Raw genomic sequence first — 21,302 nt, 5'->3', positions numbered from 1 at the left:
GCTTGCCTGCAGTTCGGCGCTTTGGGCCTACGTTGATCCGAAAAGCAGGCTTGGAGCCGATATCAGTTCCCGTCTGCCTTTTGTATTGAATTGAATTGTATTTTGTTTCAGGCCGGGGGGGGGGGGGGGGCTTTCTGTTTCATGCCATCCGAATAGATGGTATGAAATGGAAACACAAATTAAACAAATGGGACAAATACCGCACACAACACTAATATTCATGGATTCACCATGAATATTCAACAGGCATCTTGAAGGCGCATGCACACATGCGAATGAGCTTTATGTTGTCATAGAAAATTGATACCAGATCTGCTTTGTTTATTCTATCTCATAGTAGTTAGTGGTCAAGTGGGACATGCTACATGGATGAATTCAGCTCTGTCCTGTTAGAACCATTCATCTAAATTTCTTCTTTCATAAACCTAAATGTGATTTAACTTTGGAAGAATACATCTCCTTAGGATCATTTTCCTTCCAGAGTTTCCAACCATTTACCCTGCAAGTCCTTATAACATCTCCAGGCACCATTAATAGTTCATACCGTCCTTTCTGCAGAACAAAAAGCAGTTGGAATGAAATTGGAGGCATTCAAATTGTGTGTGAGAATTATAAATTTCATTCTGAAGAAGAGAACTAGAATTTTTGGTTGAGCCCAGCTTTTTATGATCAATGGAAAAAAATTCCTCAACTAAGTTCTATTCAGGATTCTTGGGTGAGCTGATCTACATAAACAAAGTGGAGCAGAATTACTCCATTGCCCTCTTAAAGAGAGTACTTCGAGCAGTGGTTCTCAACCTTCCTAATGCCACAACCCCTTAATACAGTTCTTCATGTTGTAGTGACCCCCCAACCATAAAATTTATTTTCGTTGCTGCTTCATAACTGTAATTTTTCTACTGTTATGAATCATAATATAAATATCTGATATGCAGGATTGTCACGACCCAGGCTGCAGAGCACCAATAACCATACACAGAGGCCAGAATCTATCTAATATCTTTATTGAAGGAATATATAAAGTTAATAAAAACAAGTGTAGAAAATAGTTCAGAATTAGACCTTTCAGGAAAGGTCAGAATTAGTCCAAAAAAGCAATGTCCAATAAGAAATATTAAGGTCCAAAGTTGTAATCCAATAACCGAAACACTCACTTTGCCAAGCAAAGTGAGGGGAGATGACAAGGTCCTTTAGTCCATGAAACTTGAGCGAGGCTAGGAAATAACTTGATACTTGAAACAAGGCTTGAACGTGGAACAAGGTAACTAAGAACAAGAACAAGGTCCGTGGAATAACTTGATAAATCCGTGGAACAAGGCAAGGATTGATCCTGGGAAACAAGGCAAAGTCCGTAGATAAACAAGGCTGGGAAGCAAGGCGAAGGCTGGATAGCAAGGCAAGGCTTGAGCAGGAGCGAGGCTTGAATCGGAGCGCGCTGTCCAGACACAACTCGCTCCGAAGGCTGACGAATTGACTCCGCGAAGTTACTACGCGGGTAAAACACCTAAATAGAGTCTAGCTTTCCCGCCGAAGCAGTTCTCTGGGAATCAGAACCGAAAGCTAACTCTGAGACCAGATGTGAGACTCCCCAAAGATTCTCACGAGAAGCAGTCTTAATTGGCCACATTCTTAGCTGCAATCCTCGCACTCCTGCGCGAAGCTGAATCCAAACTTCTCTGTTGTTTACAAAACTCCCGGCGCAAGAATACGGGAGAAGTAGGCTCTGGGCTTGTTTGACATACTTCTGGGAGACAACTTTCTTGCAGGTGCAAGGTTCCCAGATCTGCCTGGGAAAGATCTGGCTGAGAGGAATCCAGTTCAGACTGGGAAGGTAAAAAACCCAAGTTTTCATCTTCATCAGGAATTACAATGTCCTGAGCAGGACTACAAGGCCCATGGGTCATCACACTATCCCCCTCCTCAAGGCCCCTCCCAAACTGGGGCCCTCTCCCCGAGGCGCGAGGTCGTGGTTTGGTGGGATAGGTCTGATGAAAGCGACGGGTTAGATCAGGAGCATGGACTGTGGAGGCGTCTTCCCAAGAGCGTTCCTCAGGGCCAAAACCCACCCAGTCAATGAGATATTGTAGGCGGCGGCGGTGAAAGCGAGAATCCAAAATGTCCTCAACCTCGAACTCCTCCTCCCCATTCATCAAAACAGGAGGGGGGGCCGGTTGGTCTGTATCAGGTCGCACACCATCCGCCGGAAGGAGCAGGGAACGGTGAAACACTGGGTGAATGCGCATTGAACGCGGAAGTTGGAGTTTGAAAGTCACGGGGTTTAATTGCGCCACCACTGGATAGGGACCAATGAAACGGGCATCTAACTTCCGGCAAGGGCGGTGGGAGGGCAGAAAGCGAGTGGACAGGAAAACCCGATCTCCTACCTTGATTTCGGGGCCCGGCTGGCGATGTTTGTCAGCGTGGCGTTTATAGTCCTCCTTGGCTTGATCCAGTTGCTGGAGCAAAAGTTGTTGCACCGCTGTGAGTTCCTGCAGCCAATCCTCTGCTGCGGGAACCTCTGAAGTTTCAATGACAGGGGGGAAGAAACGTGGATGGAAGCCGTAGTTTGCAAAGAACGGCGTTTCTTTTGTAGAAGCTTGAACTCCATTGTTGTAGGCAAACTCAGACAGTGGTAACAGAGAAGCCCAATTGTCCTGTTGATAGTTTACATAACAGCGAAGGTACTGCTCCAAAGTGGCATTGGTGCGCTCCGTTTGCCCATCTGTTTGGGGATGATGAGCTGAAGATAAGCGAGAGTCTATGCCCAATAGTTTTTGTAGTACCTTCCAAAAACGAGAGGTGAATTGAGATCCACGGTCTGTGACTAAACTCTTGGGCAATCCATGTAGTCTGAAAACATGTTGAAGAAATAGATCCGCAGTTTCCTTGGCCGTGGGGAGGCCTTCGCAGGGAATGAAATGGGCTAACTTGGTGAATAGGTCCACCACCACTAAGATCGTGGTGAATCCACAGGAAGGTGGTAGGTCAGTGATGAAATCCGCGGAAATTATTTCCCATGGGCGAGATGGGGTAGGAAGGGGGTGTAAAAGCCCTGAGGGCTTCTCCCTTCGTATCTTGGAGCGCTGGCATACTGGGCAGGTGTTGACATATTTTTCCACATCCTTGCGGATCTTGGGCCACCAAAAATCCCTTAGGATCAAATGCATAGTTTTAAATAGTCCGAAGTGTCCTGCTGGTTTGCAGTCATGACACAGACGAAGCGCTTTTTCCCTGCCCGGTCCGGGTGGGATATAAACATGATTTCTATAGCAGAGCAGCCCATCTTTAAGCGAAAAGGGAAAATGCAGACCTTGGCGAAGTTGGTCCTGCGCCCAGGCATCTGCTTGCTGACTAGCCCTGATTTCTTGAGCACAGATGGGTCCTGGAGTAGGGGAAGTTGAACCAATGGGAATGGATTTGGTGTTCCCCACCGTGAGCGTGGCAAAGTTCTCAGGTTGTAGCAGTTGGGATTCAAAGGTCTCCTTGCGTCCTGCAGCGTATTCCGGTTTACGTGACAGGGCGTCTGCTTGCTTGGTTTGGGCTGGGGTCACATAATGGATCTGGAAGTTGAAACGTTCAAAGAATAAAGCCCAACGTTGCTGCCTCTGATTTAGTTTGCGGGCAGTTCTTAGATGTTCTAGATTACGATGATCAGTGTGGACTTCAATGGGAAATTTGGCCCCTTCTAGCCAATGTCTCCAAGTTTCAAAGGCTGCCTTTATGGCCAGTAGTTCTTTTTCCCAAATGGTGTAATTCCTCTCTGGTGTGGTTAGTTGACGAGAATAAAAGGCACAGGGGTGGAGGTGATCTCCCACCGGTTGTAAGAGTACAGCCCCAATTGCCACATCAGAGGCGTCCGCTTGCACCACAAAAGGGGTTCCAGGATTTGGGTGCTGTAGAATTGGCTGGGAGGTGAATAGTTTCTTTAGTTGCTGGAACCCTTTCTCTGCTTGATCAGTCCAGCGGAAAGGCTGCTTTCCACGGATGCAGCTAGTGATGGGGTCGGACCAGCGGGCAAAATCTGGAATGAACTTGCGGTAGTAGTTCGCGAACCCCAAGAAACGCTGCACCTCTTTCTTGTTAGTTGGCGCCCGCCATTCCAATACTGCTGAAACTTTGGCTGGATCCATGGAAAGCCCTAGAGGCGAGATGCGGTAACCAAGGAAATCTACCTCTTGTAGATCAAAAGCGCATTTTTCCAGCTTGGCATAAAGTCCGTGATCCCGCAATCGTTGTAACACCATTTTGACGTGGTTCTCATGTTCTGATTGTGATCTGGAAAACACCAAAAAATCGTCCAGGTAGATTATCAAGAACCTGTCTAGATAGTCCTGAAAAATGTCATTGACAAAATGCTGGAACGTTGCGGGGGCTCCGCATAAACCGAAATTCATAACTCGGGACTCAAATAATCCGAATTTGGTCTGGAAGGCGGTCTTCCACTCGTCCCCTTCCCTGATGCGAACTAAGTTGTAAGCCCCCCGAAGATCCAGCTTGGTGTAAACCTTGGCTCCTCGAAGCCGATCCAGTAGATCCGAGATTAAGGGCAGGGGATAGCTGTTCCGCTTGGTGATATTGTTCAATGCTCTGTAGTCCACCACCAAGCGTAGTTCCCCTGACTTCTTCTTCACAAACATCACTGGGGAGGCGGCTGGGGATTGAGAGGGTCTGATGAATCCCTTGCGAAGGTTTGTCTCTAGGAATTCCCTGAGAGCTTCTTGCTCTGGTTCAGTCAGGGAGTAGAGATGCCCTCGCGGGATCGGGGCCCCCTCCACCAAGTCAATGGCACAGTCATAAGGTCTATGTGGGGGTAATTTTTCGGCTTCTTTCTCATTGAATACATCCCAATACTCGGAGTACTTCTTTGGCAAGGTGATGATGGGCTCGGTGTCTGTGGCATGGCATACCTTGGCTACGAGGCAATGGTTTTGGCAATACGGTGAAGCAAACTGCAGTTCTCTGTTGGACCAGGAGATGTTAGGGTCGTGGAGAGTCAGCCATGGAATTCCCAAAATCACAGGGAAATGGGGGACCTCGGTAACAAAAAAGGAAATCTCTTCCATATGTTCCCTTATCCACATCCTGGTGGGTTCCGACCACTGACTTACGGGGCCCGTCTTGAGGGGACGGCCGTCTATGGCTTGCACCACACGGGCATTCTTGAAATCATGATATTGTAATCCCAGAGAGTCGGCATACTCTCTATCGATGAAATTGTTGGTAGCTCCAGAGTCTATCATGGCGTGGATCATGACGGGTCCCCTTTTTGCTGACCATAATGTGACCACGAGAAGGAACAGGACCCCGGTTGGCGGCTCTTGGATGGATTTTTTGACCGGGTTGGCGAGCCTCTCTACACCCGGTCGTTGGCTTCCCCCGCCGGCTGTGTGCCAGTCGGCTCAGACGCCTTCGTCTCCGTGGAGGACGCCGCCGCAAGACGGGCGGCAGGCTTCCCTTTGGCTGGGCACTCTCTGGCGAAGTGGCCCCCGTTCCCGCAGTACCAGCAGAGGTTTAAGCGTTGACGACGGGCCTTCTCGGCGGCATCTAGTCTGGGACGCACATTGCCCAACTGCATCGGCACCTCCTCGCCTCCTCTGGGGTATGGGGTTGGCGGTGGGGGTCTCCACACCGGACGTGGCTGAACGCTGGCGGGAGCGGGGGGTTTTGCCCCGGCTCTACTGCCCTGGCCTCGAACCCACTGTTTCCTGTTGGCAATCATGACTTCAGCCCGTAAACATTGATCAATGAGTGCCTCGAGGGTCTGGGGAGGATCCACCTTGGAGATTTCTTCCAGCATTTCAATGTTGAGACCCTCCCGGAATTGTCCCCTGAGGGCTACATCGTTCCAGCCGGTGTTGTGGGCCAGCACTCGGAACTCGGCTATATACTGAGACATAGGTCTGTCTCCTTGGAAAAGGCGACGGAGTTTGTGACCGGCTGCCTCCAAATTGTCCTCGATTCCCCAAGTCTCCTTGAGGTGGTCCAAGAAGTGTTGCGCTGATCTTAGGTGTGGAGAGACTTGGTCGAACAGTGCCGTCGCCCAGCTGGCCGCTGGCCCGTCTAGAAGACTGTAAACCCATGCCACTTTGATGTCTTCTTGGGGAAACTCGGCAGCACGGGCCTCCAGATAAGCTTGACATTGGCGACGGAAGACATGAACCTTAGAAGCTTCTCCAGTAAACTTGGTTGGCAACGCCATGGCCGGAAGACGAACTCCGCGTTCCTTCAAACCCCTTATTTCTCCATCCTGTGCATTGAGCTTATCACGGATTCGGTCCACCTCTTCCTTGTCGATGGTGTAGGTAATCGGCTGGCCGCTCGGCCCAGGTACGACTCCGGTAGACATTCTGGCCGAGGTTAATTGGTGCTTAGGGTGGCGGAGTCAAACTGTCACGACCCAGGCTGCAGAGCACCAATAACCATACACAGAGGCCAGAATCTATCTAATATCTTTATTGAAGGAATATATAAAGTTAATAAAAACAAGTGTAGAAAATAGTTCAGAATTAGACCTTTCAGGAAAGGTCAGAATTAGTCCAAAAAAGCAATGTCCAATAAGAAATATTAAGGTCCAAAGTTGTAATCCAATAACCGAAACACTCACTTTGCCAAGCAAAGTGAGGGGAGATGACAAGGTCCTTTAGTCCATGAAACTTGAGCGAGGCTAGGAAATAACTTGATACTTGAAACAAGGCTTGAACGTGGAACAAGGTAACTAAGAACAAGAACAAGGTCCGTGGAATAACTTGATAAATCCGTGGAACAAGGCAAGGATTGATCCTGGGAAACAAGGCAAAGTCCGTAGATAAACAAGGCTGGGAAGCAAGGCGAAGGCTGGATAGCAAGGCAAGGCTTGAGCAGGAGCGAGGCTTGAATCGGAGCGCGCTGTCCAGACACAACTCGCTCCGAAGGCTGACGAATTGACTCCGCGAAGTTACTACGCGGGTAAAACACCTAAATAGAGTCTAGCTTTCCCGCCGAAGCAGTTCTCTGGGAATCAGAACCGAAAGCTAACTCTGAGACCAGATGTGAGACTCCCCAAAGATTCTCACGAGAAGCAGTCTTAATTGGCCACATTCTTAGCTGCAATCCTCGCACTCCTGCGCGAAGCTGAATCCAAACTTCTCTGTTGTTTACAAAACTCCCGGCGCAAGAATACGGGAGAAGTAGGCTCTGGGCTTGTTTGACATACTTCTGGGAGACAACTTTCTTGCAGGTGCAAGGTTCCCAGATCTGCCTGGGAAAGATCTGGCTGAGAGGAATCCAGTTCAGACTGGGAAGGTAAAAAACCCAAGTTTTCATCTTCATCAGGAATTACAATGTCCTGAGCAGGACTACAAGGCCCATGGGTCATCACAAGGATGTATTTTCATTCACTGGACCAAATTTGGTTCAAATACCCAATATGCCCAAATTTGAATACTGGTGGGGTTGGGGGAATTGATTTTGCCATTTGGGAATTGTAGTTGCTGGGATTTATAGTTCATCTACAATTGAAGAGTATTCTGGACTCCAGCAATGATGGAATTGAACCAAACTTGACACACAGAATTCCCGTGACCAGCAGAAAATACTGGAAGGGTTTGGTGAGCATTGACCTTGAGTTTGGGATTTGTAGTTCACCTACATCCAGAGAGCACTGTGAACTCAAACAATGATAGATCTGGACCAAACTTGGCACGAATACTCAATATGCCCAAATGTGAACACTGGTGGAGTTTGGGGAAAATACACTTTGACACTTGGGAATTGTAGTTGCTGGAATTTACAGTTCATCTACAATCAAAGAGCCCCTTGAACCCCACCAGCGATAGAATTGGGCCAAAGGACAGGTGGAGAGATCTTCAGCCTTCTCTGCCAAAGGGATTGCCTAAGACCATCAGAAATATGTGTTTCCCTTTGAAGCCTCCTCATGAGGTTCTGACCCCAGGTTTAGAAATGCTGACTTAGGGAGTTACTTGGAAGTTGTAGTATGAGAGGAAAGTACTGAGCCATTAATTTAATGAGAAGTTCAGTGGTTTCCTTTGCTTTCTGACTCTTCACACCAGTGTGGTATTAGTATATTTTGTTTCTCTATTCACAAAAAGGAAAATAATATATCTTTTCTGCTAAGATGGGAGGGGTTCGAATCATCTTTGGAAATACTCAGAGAAAGTAATAGGCAAAGCCCCTCTGAACAAATCTTGTCAAGAAACCCTGTAATAGTAGTAGTAGTAATACTAATACTAATAATAATAATAATAATTTATTTATATCCCTCCCCATCTCCTCAAGGAGACTCAGGAGATGTCTCTGGGTCACCATAAGTTGGAAACTGTTGTTATGCCCATGAAAGTAGCTTATGTTTGCAAGGAAGAGGTCTAGCACAAGCCTGCCGTTTTATCATATACTCCCCATATGCCTTAAAAACTATTCCATCAGGTTTAAAAACTCTCCAAAACAGATTTTCTAGGTAGCAAGTATTCTACACTACAAAAGGCTATAAGAGACAGAAAGCGGAAATTCACCAACTTCACCTTGAATTTGTGCCAAATACTAAAAATCATAGACGGATGTTTTTCCTCTTTGCCCTTGCATTTTGTTTTTGCAGTAGGTTTATACATACCAAATATATACAGTAATGCCAATTACCACTAAATTTGTCCCAGTGGCATAAGTATGTGATTAAATTTTGTGGATAATAATACACTTTCACTTTGTTTGCCTTTCCTATTATATGGAGAGACAGAGACTACTGACCACAAAGGATTTTTTAAAACTGGAAAAAAATTAAGAGGCCTATATTCTTACATTTCTGGAAGCAGATCATGATCTTTTACAGCTTCTGGCAGAGCAGTTGAACTTCAAACCAGGCAATATTGTCTGCTTATATTGTCTCAACAGCCTTTGTCTTTCTCTGCTATCGCTTTTAAGCATTGTTTGTGGGTAATTTATCTACCAGAGGGCTCCTTCTTTTTATTTTAGAGAACAGATTTGGCTTTAAATCTCTTCTTGTTATATAGCTGTTCCTGCAGATGAAGTTAAATGTTCCTATAAAACATTCTCTTTAAAACCACAACAAGCATTGACAGAGAACTCCGGGGCCACTTCAAAAACAACAAGGAGAGCAAGCAGTTTCCTGAAACCCTGGGGGGGGGGGGGGGATGAAGATTTTTCTGTTCCTGAAATAATAGCGGAACATTATTCTCTTATTATATCAATTCTCCCAAAGCTGCTGTTTATCAGTTTCTGGAATTTTTAGGCCAAAACTTACTTTTCTCCGTTTCTTATGTGTATTTTCAAATTGCTTGTGTGAATCCATTTTCAGTGTTCTCACCACAGTCCATTTCAGGACTCTTGACAATTATTTGAACATACAGTTTTAATGTCTTCTAATTTCATTAACTTTAAGAGCCAGCATGGTATAGTGGTTAGATCACTGGACTAGGAATCTGGAAACCAGAGTTTGAATAGCTGCCTGGCCCTGGAAACCCACTGGATAACATTGGACAAGTCACACTCTCAGCCTCAGAGAAAGGCAAAGGCAAGCCTCCTCTGAACAAATCTTGCCAAGAAAATCCTGTGAAAGGTTAGCATGAAAGCCTAATTAACAGTGGTTTCTGTTTTTTGGGTAGTTAAATTTGTCCAAAGACCTAAATTAGGTTTCACAGATTCAGTGGCTCCACTCAAGTTGAATTGGGTTTAGGCCAGGATGGGCAACAGATGCCTTTCCAGAGGTTGGACTGCAGCTTCCATGGTCCCTCACTGTTTTTATACGGACTAATCCTGCTGACAGTTGCAGTCCAGAAATACCTAGATGGTCTCGAGGTGCCCATCCTAACCAAAATGTGATTGTCGATCCAACTTAGAATACATCCACTGAATTAACAAAACATATCTCAGTGGTTCTCAACCAGGGGTCCCCGGATGTTTTTGGCCTTCAACTCCGAGAAATCCTAATAGCTGGTAAACTGGTTGGGATTTCTGGGAGTTGTAGGCCAAGGAACATCTGGGAATCCCAGATTGGGAAGCACTACTCTAAATGGAGGGAACAACTCAATTTGGGCAGTTTGCAGTCGGCCCTCTATGTGTACAGGTTTTGTAGCCGCTGTTTTGTACTATCCCTGCTCAGGTTTTTAAACAGTGTGTTACTGTTGACATGATTGTTATTTTATTATGTTCAACAGGAAGAACTGTATTTTACTTGGATGTATTTTATGTACAAATGATTGTAATCACCTGGGCTTGGCTGCCCCAAGTCCCTTCAGGGAGATGGAGGCAGGGTATAAAAACAAAGTTGTTATTATTGTTGTTGTTGTTGTTGTTGTTGTTGTTATTATTCACCTTGGGATTACAATAAGTCGGAAACAACTTGAAGGCACACACCAGCAATAATTTTATTAACCAACCTTTCAATTTGTTACAGTAAATTGGAAACAACTTGAAGGCACACAACAGCAATAATTTTATTAACTGACCTTTTGATTTATATCTATGTTACGTTTTGATGTATTGTTTATTGTAGACTGTTTTAGGGCTATTAAGGGGAGAGAAGCAACATAAAAGTTATAGTAAGTCAATCCAATTACTAGTTGCAATCTATACTGTAGAATGGTATTTAAAGTGTTGTCAAACTGCATTAATTCTACAGTATAGATACACCTTTAGAGAAGATCAATTAAATCAGTGGTTGAGTGGTACATCAACATTATTTATATATAATTTCATTGATTCAGTGGGTCTATTATAATTAGGGCTAGCAAGGATTTACTTCTAATGTGAAACATTGATGTATTTCAGATATTTGTCTAAGCTGCATCCAGCTGGATGTTCAGCAAAACATGAAAAACAGAAAGCTGGCAGAGGTTGCAGTACTTTGCTTTTGCCTGTGTCTACAGGAAAGGGCATAGAACCATAGAATCATAGTGCTGGAAGAGACCTCGTGGGCCATCTAGTCCTGCCAAGAAGCAGGAAAATCGCATTCAAAGCACCTCAGACTGATGACCCCCCAGCCTTTGTTTAAAAGCCTCCCAAGAAGGAACTTCCACCACACAGGAGGCATGATTCTACCCTCCCACTATCTTTCCCCTGCTAAATTAATGCAGTGGAATTTACTTACTTTACAGCATTTGAAGTGAGTAGAGAATTCTGAAATCTGAGAGGATTTAGTATTGGTCTAACACAGGATGTAAATCATACCGCCTTCCAGATGTTGAATGACAGCTTCCAGCATACCGGATCAGCAGTAGCCCATAATGAGGAATTCTGAGAGTTGCAGTTCAACTCCTTCTGGAAGACTGCACAATTCTTCTCCCTGGCCTCCCTGAACAAATCACTTGGGATAAATCAAATCAATGGCTATTGTTCTGCAAATCAGATTAGTTAAAATGATATAAACCTGACTACATCAAGCTAGATGCTGCTGTTTCACCATCAGATCAGCATTCTTTAACCAAACAGTAAGAGATATAAAACCTCCCAGGCAGCCCTGTTGTGAACAGTTTCATTCTAAAAAGAGCCTTTCATTAAATTTATAGCTCTGAAAAGGTTTACGGTTTGCTTTATTGGCCCATTAAGGAAAACATTAGGTGTGCTGAGGCAGCTTTGTTGAGCACCAAATGATTATATTAAAAGAACAAGAAAAGGCACACTCTTTTTTATAGTCCCCCAAAAAGATTTCTTCAAAATTAAAAATCATGTGAATAAATGTTATAACCAATTTTGATAAATGGTTCAGTGTGCATGCTGAATGTAAGCCAAAAAATGTGGTGGCAGGGGACAGAAAAACAGAGATTAGGAAAGTCAAGTATTTTAAATCCACATATTTTCAGTAACAGAGTTCATTGCATATTCAATCCCTCCTATTAAAACAGAGTGCTTAAATTTGCCTGGAGAGTAACCCAAAAAGTACAGCATGATTAGGTTCTGTATTTGTTGTAAGTGATGACACATATTCTCCCTGGGTGCACATGTCTGTGTATGTAGCTGGGTTCTCAGTACTGATGGAGTACTGATGTTGGAGACCAAGATTAAATTATCTCCTCGGGCATGGAAACCCTCTAGCTGGCTGGGCTTCAGAGGAAAGCAAGGGGTGAGCACCCTTTAAGCAAATTTTGGCAAGAACTCCCCATGATAAGTTCTCCATAGGGTTGCCATAAGCCAGAAATGCATTCAAGGCACATCACAGTTATACTACTTGCACAGTGATTTATCCTCTGCAACCTGGAATTCTCTTGAATTCTGGCTTGTTGTAATGTCCAAATTAATCATTTTTTCTATACAGCACTTAAATTGAAAAAGAGAAACAATTGTCAGAAATATGAAAAATTAATTAGGTATTTTTAATTTAAAAATGTGAGTCAAGCACTGAAACGGTTTAATGGATGAACTTCAAAAGCTGCAGTTCAATATAAGCAGGTGTGCCTGTAGCTTAGTAGGCCTCAGTGTTTTGTAGGCCTCAGTGAGAGAGGGCCTGTTCCGTCTCCCAGGAGTTTGATTTTCATTGTTCCATAGTTGTAGGAAATAGCACCCTGATAGTTAATTATTAACAGAGGTTTGCAACCAGTCTGAAGGCCTTTGCTGCATTCAGCTTGCAAAAGTATCCATTTGTTCTTGAGGCCGTCCCTTTTTCCTGGGGATGAAATCTCCATTTTGAGAAGCCTTTTGCCTTCTAGACAGAAGAGAAGATGTGCTTGTGTGGTCAAGCCAGGCCAGCTCAGACAAGCCATCAGAAGTACTGACCTCTTGCCTATAAAACTGGTGCTGAGTTCAGATAGGGGAGAACCTGCTCCTTCCAAGATAGCAATTCAGCACTGGGGCAAAGAATATCCCAGGATTTCCTTGCCATTGGAAGAAGCTCTAATTACTTTGTCTCCAAGCTAACTTTGAGCTTAGATAGTGAGAGATCTGCTCTTTTTGATATAGCAGCTCAGGGCTAGGGTAGAGAGGATCTCAGGATCTCTTCACCTTTGGAAGTAGTTAACCCAGCAACTAAGGGGGAAAGCAAGAAAGGAAGTCTGCAAGGTTTTATAAGTTGACTATTTGTATTTGTAATCTCAACCATTTGTGCCAAGTCTGCCAAGGACTTTGAGAAAATAAAATCTTGTTTGATTGTTCAACTTGAAGTGACTTTGGTTACTGGGATTCCTGAGCTTCAAAATAAGGCCCCCACAGTTCACCTGGGAAAAGAAAGAAGCACATCTTAAAGTTCTAAAAGGTGCCTGGGTGTGACAGCATAGGGCCTCAGTGTGAGACTTCAATATAAGCAGGTGTGCCTGTAGCTTAGTAGGCCTCAGTGTTTAGAAGGCCTCGGTGAGAGAAGGCCTCAGTGATAGTAGGCCTCAGTATGAAAGAGCCTCTGTGTGTGAAGCTTCTGTGAGAGAAGCCCCAGGTTGAAGCCTCATATATGAAGCTCCAATCTGATGGCTGCTGTATGTAAAGCTACAGTGTAAGTGAGAGGAAACCCTGTGAGAGTGAAACTGTTTATCTGCATGAGAAAGAAGCCCAGCATGGAAGCAAAGAAGGAAATATAAAGAACTTCATTTGTGTTATAGAAACTTTGTTCTTGTAAATAGTGCAACCATATTATTTTACTACAAAGAAAAGCCTCCTAAGGAAGATATAACATTGGTCTGTGTTTTTTTGTTCTTTTTGTCACTTTTGGTTACAGGTGCGGGGTCATGCTGCTGCTAATAATTTATTCTGCTGTACATTTATGGAGAGGGACTTTTGTTAATAAGCCCACTCACCCAACAACAATGACCGTCCAAACAATGTTGGCCAGAGCTGATGAGAATTGTGGGCAACAGATATACGAAAGACCACAATTACCCATATCTGTTTTGTACGAATTGAGGAACTTTTACATGAAAATAATTAGATGCAAGGGTCAACATTCATTCCATTGGATTAGAACCATTATATCTTTGTTTAGGGAAGCGTGATAAAATGTCTCTTACAAAGTAACAATCTAGAAAAGGCTAAACCTGGCTATCCTACTCTCCTCTTTCTTTCTGTTCAGTGGCTTGCTAGAATTCTCTGTTTCCAAGTATATGAGGAGCATTCTTAAAATCCACTTTAGAAACCAACCCTGGGCCAATGATGCCTGTTTTATGTGTTGTAAAATCAGGCCCAGGCCATTACGTTTTGTCAGGGATCTATCTAAAACCATCTATTACAGGACTTTATTCTTGTAGCTCTTAAGTTGATATACTCTACAGAAACCCTCCTGGATAGAAGACGAATTGATGTTATTACTGCATAAGAAGTTTACTGTGGTACCGAAAGGAAAAGATTCATGATACCTTTTGGCAAGTAATCTAGGCAATAAAACATAATAAGGTGTGTACTATAGTCAAAACAAAAGCTAATGAATTATGAATAGCAGAGCAGAAAGTGGAAAGGCTTTCCTATCGTTCCGTCTGTGATTCTTTCAGTTGGTGTCATGTTTTCTGTATGTCTTTTTAATTAAAGAAAAGATGCTGAACGGAGTCTCAGAAAATCCAGTAGGCACACACTCACACACCAACCTTCAAAATATCCTCTGGGTGTACCTTGCTGAACAGTTATGAACAGTCTACTCTGGATGTTCTGTTCAGAATGGCTGATCTACTACTTCACTAATATTTTTTGGCATTTCTCTGGTCAGTCTAGGCTTTGTGTAGATATGTGTGCATGTATATGTGTGTGTGGGCACTGTTGTTAGTATTTGAGACAGTGGTTCAGTTTCTGTCTCTTTTTGTAGTGTATGGGTATATTTGCTTGTTTATATTTCCTGTGATTTTGTGTAATATGCTAGTAGAATCTTCTTTCAGGATGGTGATTTCCACTGATACATTGAGTACAAAATTTAAAATTGCACTGTCCCTATAGACTACTAACTGGAGCGAATTACAGGGAGCGGTCAACCCTCCTGTCTAAAGAACTCCATTGGCTGCCGTTCATTTTCTGGTCCCAATTCAAGGTGCAGATTGTCACCTACAAAGCCCTGAACGGTTTGGGATCCATCTACCTTCGTGACCGCATTTCCCCCTACGAACCTGCTCGATCCCTTCAATCGTCGGGGGAGGCCCTCCTCTCGCTCCCACCTCCATTGCAAATGCAGCTTGTGGGGACGAGGGAGAGGGCCTTCTCCAAGGTGGCCCCCCGGCTCTGGAACTCCCTCCCCAGGGAGATAAGGCAAGCACCCACTCTGGCAGTTTTTAGGGAAAGTTTAAAAACTTGGCTTTTTCGGTGTGCCTTCAAAGACTGAACAACTAATCCCCATGTCAGGTTCCGTTCCAGTGTCAAGCTTGTGTTCCTGATGCACTTTATCTCATCCCTCAATTGAGAATAATTTTATTGTCTATCCCACCCAAGTTTCGCACTACATGCAGCACTTTATCTATCTATCTTACCTACAGGTTTTACAATTTCTACGCCTCGCACTTTGGCCCAGCTCGCCCGCATTCAAAATTTTGAACAGTTTTTATGCTTTGTTTTATTATGCTATTGTTACTATGTTTTGTTTTACTTTGATACTGTATAAGCATTTTATCGGATTGTTGTCGTGTGTCTTGTATGTATTTTATCTTGTTTAATTGTAATTGTTTTGGGCTTGGTCCCGTGTTAGCCGCCCCGAGTCCCTTCGGGGAGATGGAGGCGGGATACAAAAATAAAGTTGTTGTTGTTGTTGTTGTTGTTGTTGTTATAAAACAGCATTTTTACTTGTGTGTGCATGGATGGGTGAATGAACAACTACTCTATTGCTGCACCCCAGGGGCCTTGTGACTTTGATTCAGTGTTCCCACTTTGTGATACCTCCAAATTATCCAATTTCCAGCTGGGGATATGCCACAAAGTATCACAAAGTGGACATGGTGAATCACAATCACAAGGGGCCCTGAAATACAATACACATCCATCATATCTTGGGATAATTTCCCTTTTATTCAAATGGCAGCACTAATTGTTACTGATTTCATATTTTCTCATAACATTCAAGAACTCGCTTTGTTGTTTCTAAGACTGATACAGTTATATCTAAGTAAATACTTAGATTCCTGGGGGAACGTTGAAACTAAAACAGGAAACTATAAGCTCAAAAGGAAACCTTCCGAAAATGAACAGGCAGATAATCCACAGCATTGCAGCTAGGACCTTGAAATCAATAGCAGCTTATAGTTCTGTAATCTTCAAATATGAGTCTGTTTGTAATCTCTTTCATTTCTTCTTCACTGATCCATTTTTTTCCAGATAAGCATTATTGCAATGCTTAGAAGGTGTCTTTGTTAGAGCAAGAACTGAGTTTAACCATTTTGTGACTTACTTCCTCACAGGACCCTGAACCTATAGGAATACATCCCCAGAAAGGCCCCCAAGCTGGGGGGACTATCTTGACTATCAGTGGCACAAACCTAGACACTGGTTCTATCCAAGATGTTAAAGTCTACCTTGACCATGAACCCTGTAGAGTGTAAGTAGAAAACCAACTTTAATGTCACCATATCTTAGCTGTAATTAATATAAATGTAACAGTTTTGAATCTTAAGTTACATTTCAACTATTCTAGCATCATCTAACGTGATTCTTCCTATTTGTGATAATTTGATGGAAACCACCAATCTCTTGTTTCCAACCTTATAAATCATAGTCACAAATCTATTTCTACTGTAAATGAGTTTAATATTAACTGGTCATTTAGATAAGTAGAAAAAGCAATGAAAGACCAAACATCACAAACATTGACCTGAACCCAGTTGTTGGTTCCAGCTAGAGTAGATTAATACATTAATGGAAATTTGTAAAGTCGTTATGTCTGTATATGTTCCATTGGTTGAATTGCTTTATTCTGATTGGAACTAACGATTGTATTTTGGTCATTCTTTTAACATTCTTCACTCCCTACACAATATGTTTCAGAGTTCAGGGACATTTAAGTAAATAGCATAGCTGAACTTATATTTACTGTAAATAAATATAACTATCATGAGTGATCCTATTCTTAGTTGTAATGTCTTGAAGTACTTATCAGATGCTTTGCTGCCAACATATTGTGAGTCTCTAAACCTCTTTTGACAGACCAGACACATAGAAACTCATAGTGAGATGGTAGTAATTAATCAATGGAAATAGTCTATAACCAATGGATATTCATTTCAAAGGCCTAAATATCCTTAAGCAGTGGTTCCCAACCTTTGGTCTTCCAAATGTTTTGAACTTCAACTTCCAGAAATCCCAACTGGCATACCAGCTGTTAGGAATTGTTGGAATTGAAGTGCAAAACACCTGCATGACTAAATTTTGGAAACTAGTGTCCTAAAAGGACTTATCTGATCATGAAAGTTAAACAGGGCAAGCCCTGGTTAAACTTGGATAAATCCTGGATGCTTTAGGCTGTATTTCAAAGGAAGGAACTCATTAAAACCACCTCTAAGGATCCCTAAGATAGCCGTTTGAAATTCATGGGGCTGCCATAAGTTGACAGGTGACTTAATGGTAAACACATTGTCTACTTCAGAAATATTGTTTTTGGCAGCATCTCCATGATTGATATAATGTGCTTTGGCTTTAGACTGTTCAAACTGCCTCCACTAAAAATGTTACAAGGAATAAGAAAAAAAATGATAATTTGTGTTGGAGAAGTGTAGAGTGTTATCTGCAAATGTCAGGTTTGTTATGTTATACCGATGTCTTAAATAGGCTTTTGCTGTAGTACTTTTTTGGTGTTTGAGTTGGGTGTCAAGAATATGACTAGTTAAGATGGAACAAGAAAGGAAGCAGTGTCATATATTTGTATTGCACTTGTTTGATTTAATAGCTGGATCACCAGATCACCATAAAAATCCATTGAATTACATGTCAAGATCCTAAATGGAGGCAGTCCTCACTCAACTGTATAGAAATAGAAACAGAGCAAAAACTATATAAAAAACTAGACTGAAACATGTTCAAATGCCCCATATTCCAGTGTTGCTGACTACAGCCTACATGTTAAGAGACGTGGAAGGAAAACGGGTAAAATTCACTGCTGCTTTGAACAAGCCGCAGATTCTGCCTTGGTCTTCACACCACTCTGCTCCCAAACTGCATCAGCAGTGAAAACGGTCTGGCCGAGCCCAATTTGCCCCACTGGAGAGTCACATTTATCTGTATTGTTGTTTTTGCCATTGTGATAGCAGTGGAGCTCCAAAGAACTTATGGCCAGTGCTCGGCACCCTTGCCAGTGTAAACAAAGGTGCCCACCTGACTCATAGATGGGAGGTCGGGCACTATTGCTAACATGGGCAATCTCTTTGGAGATCTATTGCCATCACTACAACTATGAACAACAACATAGGTGACAACCCCTTTTCCCTGCACTACAGAGCATGAGGAAATCAGGATGGTGGCTTGTTTAAACTTTATTGAACTGTATTATATGGGTCTACACTGATCATTTAATGCAGTTCCAAACTGTATCGTATGGCAGTGTAAATCCAGCCTTAAACCAAACAGATAAAAGAAGCCACATATATTTTATGCCATAATATGACAGTTATCACTGATTGTATTTCTAACATATTTTTTGTATTGTATTGCATTTTTTTCTTATTTAGCATCAAATTTGGACAAGAAATCGTCTGTGTTACTGGTCCAAATAATAGGGAAGGGCCTGTTTCTGTAACGGTACAGCATGGAGGCACTCGGAAAACCATACAAAACGAACAATTTACCTACACTGAAAATCCTACAGTTACAAAGATTACCCCTGAAGCCAGCATTCGCAGGTAATGAAATGTTTCTGTTGCAAAGATGTGTTCAGATTTAATGAAGTCAAATACTGACATTTTTTTTCTTTGAGTGTAATTATTAGATAACTACAGTTCTGAGGCTGAGCAATCACAATAAATGTAACATAATTGTATCTTTCTTCTGAAATGGAAGTCATTACCTTCAGGGAAGGCAGAGTTCTATTCAGCTACTTAAGAAGAATGTGTCAAATATATCAGATGTTGGTACGATTGGGTTTTTTAACATATGAAGGTATAAAGTAACTAATTTACAAACCTGGATTTGATTTTAACAAAAAGTAAAACTTTCACTCTCATCATTGATTTATGAATCTGCCTTAATCTGAACCAGACCATAGATCCATCTAATTCAGCATTGTGGATGTAATACTCTTAGCAGAAAGACTATTGTTATTGGATAGTTTTGCTATGGGAATTGCAATGGCTGTCTGAATATGCTGAAAAATTTGCTACATGTTCAGCATCCTTGGCCTACACTGTTTGGCAGTGACTCTTCAGGGCTTCAGATGTGGGTCTTCCTGGTCCTACCTGAAAAGGTCAGAGACTAGACTTAGTAAAATATGTGCTACACCAAATATTTATGACTCAAACTCTACTTTTTATACTGTCTTCAGAGTTTAACTTTATAAAATCAAAAAAGTTCAACAATTGTCTTTTGAAATAATTATTTCTTTAAAAGGAAGCCACCATCAACTTGGACATAACTATTTCAGTGCTTATGGGTTGGGTGCTCTGTGTTACCCAAGATTCATCTAAGTGGCTGAAACAACTGGTGTGCTATCTTTACTGTTGTTGAGTCAGGCCCAATATAATACGTTTTTGACCTCTTCTGAAATTTTATGTGCTGTCTTATCAAAATCAGAGGCCAATTTACCTATGTCTGTTAGAAATGGCAATGTGCCCTGTGCATAAGGCTCTGCATAAGGTCACAGCAATACTTATAGAAAAGCAGTAAAACCATGTAAAAAAACTGGAAAAAATCTCACAACTCTAAATAGTAATGCAGTTACATGTGCCAAGCTGATTTTTCAATCTGGGAATGTGCACCATTCTGTGACGCAGCATAACCTCACCACAGTTGAGTAAATTAAGCAATTAAGCCTTTGTGCCATGGCACAGTATGTTTAACCATTGATAGAAGGAGAACAGACAACGATGGGGGAAAGTCTGTAGTTCGTAATTAGTTGAACTCCTGAACACTATCCATTCACAGAAACATTACTTACTGATTTGTATTTTTTGAGTTTTTTAAAAGGAAAAATGCATGAAGGAAAGTAGATCCCAAACAAATCATGTGGCATGTTGATTTATAGATTGATTGAAGAACTGTAGCCACCACTTGTCTAAAGAGCTGCCGAAACCAATGTGTATTGACACAAGCAACTAACCAAAAAAAGAATTGCCAGTCTACACAAAGTGAAAGGACTCTCTAATGGTCTGTCTCTTTGGTGTGTGCACTACATAATTATCTGTCACAAGAAAGAACAGCAAACACTTTTGTTCACGCAGGCTAATCATAGCCCATATATAAAATTCTGAGAACTTCCACATTTTAGTCTACTTCCATTTGGTCTGAAGGGATTTTCAAAAGGGCATGAGTGGCAGAATATATTTTAATGAGAGAAGGAATGTGGCTAAAAACTGGAAAACAAGTGTCGGAACTGGCAAAAAAACACAGCACTTTAAAATATACTTTCTGGCAGCAGAGAAGGAGATAGACCTCATAATAATCTGTATAGTTTTTGGCTTTAATGTACATTTAATTGCTTCTTGTTTTCCCACACAAAATTGTGGCTATGAAAAGTTTTACATAAACATAGGTAGAAATCATGCATGGTGGTAATTGTGCTTTTGTATTTCAGCGGTGGGCGTAATATTACTGTAGTTGGAGCTGGTTTTGATATAATTCAGAATTTCTTTGTGGAAGTTGTATTTAAGCCCTTCGGGGATATATCTTCTAAAAGAAAAAAGAGAGAGACAGAAGAGTTGCAAAAGGTAATTTTTTCCCTTCTTTATGGGGAAATGTGGTCTGTGTGATGCCTCAACAGATGCTAATAAAATGGGTTAAGTAGCCTGTCCAGAATTTCAGAAAATATTTTGTGTGTTTTAATTTTAAATATCTTATATTTAGGAAATCTTATCACAAAATGTTAGCTTGCATATTTGAATGCTGAAAATACCAGATGTGTGCAGTTCCTCTAGTTCTCAGTGATATAGCAAGGAATCATTTTACAAAGACTTAATAACAGTTGGCATTTAGTACTGTATCCCTGGTTTTGACATGTTGATTCAGCTTCTCTAGCACAGACAATCACTACATTGTCAATATCTAAAATTGCTCTGCTATAATATTGTGGATTTTGTTTACTTGCTAACATTACATTTCTTGCAAATTAAATTCTAGAATGTTTAGCATTTATATTTCACCAACAGAAAAAAATGCATTCAAAAAACATACTAAACTATATGAAACTGTAACTGCTGGTTTGTTGTGTTTGCTGTATTTGGTTATCATTTTAAGTACTAATAGTGAATATTCTGTTTTATTTTTTA

General features: G+C 42.0%; 1 protein-coding gene across 2 annotated transcripts in view; it reads left to right on the top strand.

Annotated features, from left to right (window-relative positions):
- The window catches only part of plxnb2 (plexin B2), a 398,065-nt gene that overhangs the window by 322,191 nt on the left and 54,572 nt on the right, over window positions 1-21,302 (top strand). For both annotated transcript variants that reach the window (XM_062982295.1, XM_062982296.1), the window contains 3 exons: window positions 16,296-16,432; window positions 18,555-18,725; window positions 20,612-20,744. In XM_062982295.1, coding sequence (XP_062838365.1) covers window positions 16,296-16,432; window positions 18,555-18,725; window positions 20,612-20,744 — 441 coding nt within the window. The remainder of the gene's footprint in view (window positions 1-16,295; window positions 16,433-18,554; window positions 18,726-20,611; window positions 20,745-21,302) is intronic.

The sequence above is a fragment of the Anolis carolinensis genome, chromosome 5, assembly GCF_035594765.1.
Source record: "Anolis carolinensis isolate JA03-04 chromosome 5, rAnoCar3.1.pri, whole genome shotgun sequence".
Taxonomy (NCBI): Eukaryota; Metazoa; Chordata; class Lepidosauria; order Squamata; family Dactyloidae; genus Anolis; species Anolis carolinensis.
This window is presented reverse-complemented; position numbering and strand designations above follow the sequence as displayed.